The sequence below is a fragment of the Nerophis lumbriciformis genome, linkage group LG08 (assembly GCF_033978685.3).
Source record: "Nerophis lumbriciformis linkage group LG08, RoL_Nlum_v2.1, whole genome shotgun sequence".
Lineage (NCBI taxonomy): Eukaryota > Metazoa > Chordata > Actinopteri > Syngnathiformes > Syngnathidae > Nerophis > Nerophis lumbriciformis.
Genome location: NC_084555.2, coordinates 44,322,015 through 44,331,719, shown reverse-complemented (window position 1 = coordinate 44,331,719; position 9,705 = coordinate 44,322,015). Strand labels below are relative to the sequence as shown.

At 40.7% G+C, this 9,705-nt stretch overlaps 1 protein-coding gene across 2 annotated transcripts in view; it reads right to left on the bottom strand.

Annotated features, from left to right (window-relative positions):
* Positions 1–237: 237 nt before the first annotated feature.
* gabrr2a (gamma-aminobutyric acid type A receptor subunit rho2a) overlaps positions 238–9,705 on the bottom strand; it is a 45,619-nt gene continuing 36,151 nt past the window's right edge. For both annotated transcript variants that reach the window (XM_061968990.1, XM_061968991.1), the window contains 3 exons: positions 7,657–7,809; positions 4,328–4,536; positions 238–1,472 (listed from right to left, as the gene is read on the bottom strand). In XM_061968990.1, coding sequence (XP_061824974.1) covers positions 1,152–1,472; positions 4,328–4,536; positions 7,657–7,809 — 683 coding nt within the window. In that variant the 3' untranslated portion in view covers positions 238–1,151. The remainder of the gene's footprint in view (positions 1,473–4,327; positions 4,537–7,656; positions 7,810–9,705) is intronic.

The following is a 9,705-nucleotide window of genomic DNA, read 5'->3' as shown; positions in this document are numbered from 1 at the left end:
TGATACATCAAGGTTTTGATGTTGTATTGAAAGTTCTGTATCAACATATTTAACAGAATACCAATTATAAATTGAAGTATTTCATTACATAATTAATGACACAAATGACCGTTAACATTCACACAATTATTACAGCATGATCAGTTTTTATTTTATATATATATATATATATATATATATATATATATATATGAATGATAGCTATATGTTAAGTTGGCAATCTTATATATATGTATGATTAAAATGAATATTTATGATACATTGGTATCACTAATTACAATTAATAATTATCAGTTATATATAAAAAAAAACAAGTATCAATCATATCTAAAATTGTTAAATAGCTGTCAGTCATATATATACAGTAATAATTAAGTTACCAATCATATATACAATTAGCTATCAGTCATATAACTAATTGTTATCAGTCATATATAATAGATATTATCATATTATAATCAATAAGTAGTTATCAGTCACACAGTATATAATAGTTATCAGTTGAATATAATAAATAAACAGCTATCATCTACATATAATTAATAGCCATCAGTCATACAGATAATTCATAGTTATCAATAATATAAATAATCAATAGTTATCAGTCATATATATAATACAAAGCAGTAATACAGTATATCAAATAATAGGTGTCAGTCATAATAATAAATAAATAATTCTGTCATATATAAATTAATAAATAGCTATTACCGGTAGTCATAACTTTATATTGAATAACTATCGGTCTCATAAATAACAAACAGGTATTAGTCATATATATAATTAACAAACACCTATTGTCATGTATAATTAGTAGTTATTAGTCATATCTAATTAATAGCTATTTGTCACAATATATTCAATATACATAGCTATCAGTCATATATATATATAATTATTAAACAACCATTAGTCATACTGTATATATATTTTCATGAATTGATATTTGGCATTTTCATCAATGTGGTTACAAAAATGGAGGACCACCACGACAAGAATGTAAATAGAAAGTCTTTCATTGTCAAATAAAAATTCTTCTTCTTCTCTTCATGGACGTTCACGTTGCTGCGTGAAAAAAAACAACTGACATTTGTGAGTCTTAGCACTAAAACTTGCAGACAGTGAAGTAGAAAAGTTGTTGAAAAAGTGTTTCAGCAGTAGACAGACCAGTAGATCAGGTTGAAGAAAATATAGGAACCAGGAAAAATCATGCGTGAATATTTATCTATTGCGTGCGTGTTCTGTATGATGTTTAGACCGCGGAGACTCTTCTTCTTCTTGGTGGTTGTGGACTCACTGCTGACTGACAGGTGAACCACCATATGTTCTACCTTCTCTGCTACCTCCTCCTCCTCCTCCTCCAGCGGCTCTTCCGTGTATCCCGCGAGGCTGTTGGTGTCCGCCTCGCTGTAGGTGCCGTCCAACATGGCCATGGTTCTTGTCTGGGAGATCCCGCACGTGCATGGCAGCGACTGAAATATGCCAGATATTGCTTTATTATTGTCACATAGTTCAAAAAACCCAAAAGCAGTGAAGTTGGCACGTTGTGTAAATGGTAAATAAAAACAGAATACAATGATTTGCAAATCATTTTCAACTTATATTCAATTAAATAGACTGCAAAGACAAGATACTTAATGTTCACACTGAGAAACTTAATTTTTTTTTGCAAAGAATAATTAACTTAGAATTTAATGGCAGCAACACATTGCAAAAAAATTGGGCACAGGGGCATTTTTACCACTGTGTTACATGGCCTTTCCTTTTAACAACACTCAGTAAACGTTTGGGAACTGAGAAGACCAATTTTTGAAGCTTTTCAGGTGGAATTCTTTCCCATTCTTGCTTGATGTACAGCATAAGTTGTTCAACAATCCGGGGTCTCCATCGTGGTATTTTAGGCTTCATAATGCGCCACACATTTTCAATGGGAGACAGGTCTGGACTACAGGCAGGCCAGTCTAGTACCCGCACTTTATTACTATGAAGCCATGCTGTTGTAACACGTGGCTTGGCATTGTCTTGCTGAAATAAGCAGGGGCGTCCATGATAACGTTGCTTGGATGGCAACATATGTTGCTCCAAAACCTGTATGTACCTTTCAGCATTAATGGCGCCTTCACAGATGTGTAAGTTACCCATGTCTTGGGCACTAATACACCCCCATACCATCACAGATGCTGGCTTTTCAACTTTGCGCCTATAACAATCCGGATGGTTCTTTTCCTCTTTGGTCCGGAGGACACAACGTCCACAGTTTCCAAAAACAATTTGAAATGTGGACTCGTCAGACCACAGAACACTTTTACACTTTGAATTAGAGATGTCCGATAATGGCTTTTTTGCCGATATCCGATATTGTCCAACTCTTAATTACAGATTCCGATATCAGCCGATACCGATATATACAGTCGTGGAATTAACACATTATTATGCCTAATTTTGTTGTGATGCCCCGCTGGATGCATTAAACAATGTAACAAGGTTTTCCAAAATAAATAAACTCAAGTTATGGAAAAAAATGCCAACATGGCACTGCCATATTTATTATTGAAGTCACAAAGTGCATTATTTTTTTTAACATGCCTCAAAACAGCAGCTTGGAATTTGGGACATTCTCTCCCTGAGAGAGCATGAGGAGGTTGAGGTGGGCGGGGTAGGGGGTAGGGGGGGGTGTATATTGTAGTGTCCTGGAAGAGTTAGTGCTGCAAGGGGTTCTGGGTATTTGTTCTGTTGTGTTACGGCGCGGATGTTCTCCCGAAATGTGTTTGTCATTCTTGTTTGGTGTGGGTTCACAATGTGGCGCATATTTGTAACAGTGTTAAAGTTGTTTATATGGCCACCCTCAGTGTGACATGTATGGCTGTTGACCAAGTATGCGTTGCATTCACATGTGTGTGTGAAAAGCCGTAGATATTATGTGACTGGGCCGGCACGCAAAGGCGGTGCCTTTAAGGTTTATTGGCGCTCTGTACTTCTCCCTACGTCCGTGTACACAGCAACGTTTTAAAAAGTCATACATTTTACTTTTGAAACAGATACCGATAATTTCCGATATTACATTTTTAAAGCATTTATCGGCAGTCCGATATTATCGGACATCCCTACTTTAAAACAGTCCATCTTAGATGAGCTCGGGCTCAGCGAAGCCGGCAACATTTCTGGGTGTTGTTGATAAATGGCTTTCTGTTTGCATAGTAAAGTTTTAACTTGCACGTACATTGTAGCGACCAACTGTAGTTACTGACAGTGGTCATAGGTTGAAAAGGATTTGCAAATCATTATATTCTGTTTTTATTTACGATTTACACAACGTGGTTTTGGGTTTTGTACATCGCAGTAAACGCAAACCAATGCAAAATACAAAGAAGTCAACTTGACACTTTCTAGTTTCATATGTTGTGTTTTCCAGACTGTAAGCCGCTACTTTTTTCCAACGCTTTGCACCCTGCGGCTAAGGAAACTGTGCGGCTAATTTCTGTGATGGCACTGACTTGACTTGACTCGAGGAAAAGACGACAGTTTTGCCTCGGACTACTTTATTTTTGTATTTGTAGCCAACAAAGCAGCAGTAGCAACAACAACAAAAACATCCTTTGCAAGCTTTGAACACACACACTTCTCATTCAACTCCAAACTCACCACTACCCTGCTTCCCCCCGCCCTCTTCATGTCCCAAAATAACTGTTTAGGATATGCCTGTAATATGACTCTTTGATTTTGGGCCTCTAGAATTAGCATGTCCTTACCCATCATGTCAACAGGGTGAAATTACATCGGAAAATGTTTGACAAGTTGACAACATTTTTAAGATATGCAGAAGAGCTCTGAATTACACTGGAAATGTACTTTTCATTGACTGGATTGACGGCCAAGACTGTTCTTTGTTATTTATACATTTAATTTGATAACTTTTCTATTATCCCATCAAACAAAAACATGTTTATTTAGAAAGTCTTTTTGGTCCGTTTCTAATAATAAATGGATTTGACATTCTGATGTCTTTTTGCTTTATCCCTGCCTTAAAGCATCTTTGGGGATATATATTGTCTTTTACAAATAAGAAAATACTGTAAGCATGTTGTCTTAAATAATATGCTTTTTAAGATATATTTTAAGATGAAGTGCCTGATCAGTTTTCTTAGAAGACATTTCATCAAATCAGGCTCATGGATTGACGGTATCTTGGACAGATCCATCCATCTTCATACTTTTCTATGTGAATAAATGACTTCATGAAGGGTTACGAGTCAAAACGAGTCTAGTCCATGAGCTTTGTTTGTTAATAAATCTATAAAGAAGAAAAAAAAAACGACTCTGGGAGTACCTGGGATCTTGCCCGCTCTCTCCTTTTGCGTTCCCGGCGGTCCTGGACGGTGGACAAGTAGTTGACAGCAGCGTATTCCAACACAGATAAGAAGACAAAAACGAAGCTGACCCAGAGGTAAATGTCCACTGCCTTGATGTAGGACACCCGAGGCATGGACGCATTGACGCCAGTGATGATGGTGGACATGGTTAGCACTGTAGTGATACCTGCACACAAAATACACAACATGACCTCGTCACAAGCTCTGCTACAAAGAGCATTCCTAACAAGTCATGCACGCAGACAAAAAATATATTTTTAATAATGATAATCCTATTTCCACGTCTTCCTATGAGGAAGCAGTGCCTGGGGAGTCTGTGGTGGGCTCTCCTATTTCTGGGGCTGAGGTTGCTGAGGTAGTTAAAAAGCTCCGGGGGTAGATGAGATCCGCCCGGAGTTCCTTAAGGCTCTGGATGCTGTGGGGCTGTCTTGGTTGACAAGACTCTGCAGCATCGCGTGGACATCGGGGGCGGTACCACTGGATTGGCAGACCGGGGTGGTGGTTCCTCTCTTTAAGAAGGGGAACCGGAGGGTGTGTTCTAACTATCGTGGGATCACACTCCTCAGCCTTCCCGGAAAGGTCTATTCGGGTGTACTGGAGAGGAGGCTACGCCGGATAGTCGAACCTCGGATTCAGGAGGAACAGTGTGGTTTTCGTCCTGGTCGTGGAACTGTGGACCAGCTCTATACTCTCGGCAGGGTCCTTGAGGGTGCATGGGAGTTTGCCCAACCAGTCTACATGTGTTTTGTGGACTTGGAGAAGGCATTCGACCGTGTCCCTCGGGAAGTCCTGTGGGGAGTGCTCAGAGAGTACGGGGTATCGGACTGTCTGATTGTGGCAGTCCACTCCCTGTATGATCAGTGCCAGAGCTTGGTCCGCATTGCCGGTAGTAAGTCGGACACGTTTCCAGTGAGGGTTGGACTCCGCCAAGGCTGCCCTTTGTCACCGATTCTGTTCATAACTTTTATGGACAGAATTTCTAGGCGCAGTCAAGGCGTTGAGGGGATCTGGTTTGGTGGCTGCAGGATTAGGTCTCTGCTTTTTGCAGATGATGTGGTCCTGATGGCTTCATCTGGCCAGGATCTTCAGCTCTCACTGGATCGGTTCGCAGCTGAGTGTGAAGCGACTGGGATGAGAATCAGCACCTCCAAGTCCGAGTCCATGGTTCTCGCCCGGAAAAGGGTGGAGTGCCATCTCCGGGTTGGGGAGGAGATCTTGCCCCAAGTGGAGGAGTTCAAGTACCTCGGAGTCTTGTTCACGAGTGAGGGAAGAGATCGACAAGCGGATCGGTGCGGCGTCTTCAGTAATGCGGACGCTGTATCGATCCGTTGTGGTGAAGAAGGAGCTGAGCCGGAAGGCAAAGCTCTCAATTTACCGGTTGATCTACGTTCCCATCCTCACCTATGGTCATGAGCTTTGGGTTATGACCGAAAGGACAAGATCACGGGTACAAGCGGCCGAAATGAGTTTCCTCCGCCGGGTGGCAGGCTAGGGTGAGAAGGGTTAGAGATAGGGTGAGAAGCTTTGCCATCCGGGAGGAGCTCAAAGTAAAGCCGCTGCTCCTCCACATCGAGAGGAGCCAGATGAGGTGGTTCGGGCATCTGGTCAGGATGCCACCCGAACGCCTCCCTAGGGAGGTGTTTAGGGCACGTCCGACCGGTAGGAGGCCGCGGGGAAGACCCAGGACACGTTGGGAAGACTATGTCTCCCGGCTGGCCTGGGAACGCCTCGGGGTCCCACGGGAAGAGCTGGACGAAGTGGCTGGGGAGAGGGAAGTCTGGGCTTCCCTGCTTAGGCTGCTGCCCCCGCGACCCGACCTCGGATAAGCGGAAGAAGATGGATGGATGGATGGATGGATGGATAATCCTATTTTTGAAAACACTGTTTTTAGGTTTTTGTGTGATTTTGGGCTTAATGTGTTCATTAAGTATGTCAAAATTTAAAAAAAATAAATAAAAGAGTACAGTCACAGAAGTGGTATCAGAATCAGAATCAGAATCAGAATCAGCTTTATTGTCATTACGCAAGATAATGAGATTATCGTATTAAAAAAGGAAACTCATTTTGAAGTAAGATAAACAACTTTTAAGTTGATATGTATTTTGTAAAATACGACAATTCTTAGCTTTGCAAATAAAGGAATTTTACAATGAGGGTTTTATAATATATACAACCGTACAGAAGGTAAGAGATGCTAAGATAAGATACTACAAGGTAGGTAACCAAAGGTAAAATAAGGTAAGAAGTAGGTAACAGAAGATAGGAGAATGTAAGAAGTAGGTAACCAAAAGTACGAGAAGATTAGAAATAGGTAAAAGACGGTAATAGGTACTGTAGGTAAAAGAAGGTAATAGATAGGTAACAGAAGGTAAAGCAACATAAGACGTGGTAAAAGAAGTTAGAAGGTAAGAAGTAGGTAACAGAAAGTAAGAGAAGGTTAGAAATCGGTAAGAGAAGGTAACAGGTAAGTAAAAGAAGGTTAAAAAGTAGGTAAATGAATGTAAAAGATGGTAAGACGTAGGTAACAGAAGTTAAGAGAAGGTAAAAAGTAGGCAACAGAAGGCAGGATAAGCTTAAAAATAGGTAAAAGAAGATACAAGGGAGGTAACAGAAGGTAAAACAAAGTAATAAGTAGGTAACAGAAGTTAAGAGAAGGTACAAAGTAAGTTACAGAAGATTGGAAAGGGTCAGAAATAGGCAAAATAAGGTAAAAGGTAGGAAACAGAGGGCAAAAGAAGGTAGGTAACAAATTGTAAAATAAGATAAGAAGTAGGTAAAAGAAGTTAAGAGAAAGTAAGGAGTCAGTAACAGAAGGCAGGGGAAGGTTACAAATAGGTAAGAGAAGGTAACAGGTAGGTAACAGAAGGTAAGGGAAGGTAAGAAGTAGGTAACAGAAGGAAACCAAAGGTAAAATAAGGGAAGAGAAGGTAAAATAAGGTAATATGTAGTTAAGAGAAGGGAAAAAGCAGGCAACAAAAGGTAAGGCAATGAAAAATAAGGTAAGAAGTCGGTACCAGAAAGTTAAAAAGGGGAGAATTATGTAACAGAAGGTAAGCCAATGTAAAATAGGGTAAGATAATGTAATACGGAGGTAACAGAAGAAAAAAAGGTAAGAAGTAGGCAACAGAAGGTAAGTGAAGGTAAAATAAAATAAGATAAGGTAATAAATAGGTAAGTAAGGTGAGCAGTATTGTAGGTAAGAGAAGGTAAACTAAAGGAAGATGTAGATAACTGAAGGTTGAGGTTGAGGTAAGAACCCCAAAGGGGTAAAGGATGTTTTAATCACCCAAAGAAACTCTGGCTGGCACAGCCCGACGGTCGATCCAGAAGGACACCCATGATAGCATCACCATCAGAGTGGCTGGAAAATAGGTCTGCAGCAGGAAGAAGAAGATGTGGCGTCTCAGAGTGAAGTTGATGTACAGCCGATTGTACCAGCCTGCAAACACAGTGAGAGAAGAGTTACATGACCAGCTTTCATATTGTTTGTGACCTATCGAAAAAAGGGACCATGAGAAAAATAATATTAAATGTAAACATTTTTATTTCAAATGTACCCTTCCTCTGATTATAATCCCTCAGCTATTAAGGCAGAAAGTGAGTGCCTTTGTTCAGGCAACCAACCTTGCTTCGCAACTTCCGTTCTTTTTCGATGAGGAATAAAAACAGAAAATATATTTTCTATTGAGATCGATTACGTGTCTATCGCAATTTATATTGATATACCGTATTTTCCGGACTATAAGGCGCACTTAAAATCCTTTTTCCCCCTCAAAACTCGACAGTGCGCCTAATGTACGGAATAATTCTGGTTTTGCTTACCGACCTCGAAGCAATTTTATTTTGTACTTGTGTAAAGATAAGTGTGACCAGTAGATGGCAGTCAAACATAAGAGATACATGTAGATTGCAATATGATGGCAATATGACTCAAGTAAACCACACCAACATTTTATATGTTCCATTGAAAATATATAACATTACACACGGCGCTCAAAAATCTATCAAAATGTTTTAGTACGACTTTGGTAAGCTATGAAGCCGCACCGCTTGATGGATTGTACTGTGCTTCAACATACGAGTGTTATTATGGTGTGTGTATAAGGTAAGACACATTATCTGGCATTTTGTTTCGCAATATTATGCAAAACAACTTTTCTTACCTTCTGGTACCTGCTGATCTGTATTTAGGATCTGCATAAATCCTGAAAAATTGCGCGCCTCCGACACCGTAGTCGATAAGCTTCTTCTTTTTCCCTATCTTCTTGTTATGGGACATTCATCCTCCGCTGTTGCCATTTCTAATATAAAGTAGTGTGAAGTTCTTACTAGAGATGTCCGATAATATCGGCCGATAAATGCTTTAAAATGTAATATCGGAAATTATCGGTATCGGTTTCAACCTCCCGATTTTCCCGGGAGACTCCCGAATTTCAGTGCCCCTCCCGAAAATCTCCCGGGGCAACCATTCTCCCGATTTCCACCCGGACAACATTATTGGGGGCGTGCCTTAAAGGCACTGCCTTTAGCGTCCTCTACAACCTGTCGTCACCTCAGCTTTCCTTCAATACCAACAGCGTGCCGGCCCAGTCACATAATATATGCGGCTTTTACACACACACACACACAAGTGAATGCAAGGCATACTTGATCAACAGCCATACAGGTCACACTGAGGGCGGCCGTATAAACAACTTTAACACGGTTACAAATATGCGCCACACACCCACACCAAACAACCCACCTCAACACCGCCCCCCCACCCCCATCTCCCAAATTCGGCGGTCTCAAGGTTGGCAAGTATGCTCTAGTATACTCTGGACTGAAGCTGTGTGCCTTCATTGTTTTTGTAGCTGTTGTTTTGAGGCATGTTTAAAAAAAAAAAAAATCAGAATCAGAATCAGCTTTATTGTCATTACGCAAGGTAACGAGATTGAGGCCATTCCATACAGTGCGATGTGTGCATGCTAGAAAAACAATGTGAAAATATATAAAAATTAAAAAAATGTAGAAGTGCAATGAATATGGTGTGAAATGAATATATACATGAAAAAACAAAACAAAAACAGGGTGGTTGGTGGAATGGGTTATTGCACCGAAGAGAAGGCAGTTATGAGGGACAATGGGGCAGTCCGTTCAGGATGGTTATGGCCCTGGGGAAGAAGCTGTTCTTTAGCCTGTTTGTTTTGGTTTTAATGCACCTGTAGCGCTTCCCAGAGGGCAGCAGGTGGAACAGGTCAGAGCCAGGGTGGGTGCTGTCTTTGATGATGGCACTGGCTCTGTTGAGGCAGCGGGAGGTGTAGATGTCCGTCAGAGAGGGGAGAGGGCGGCCGAT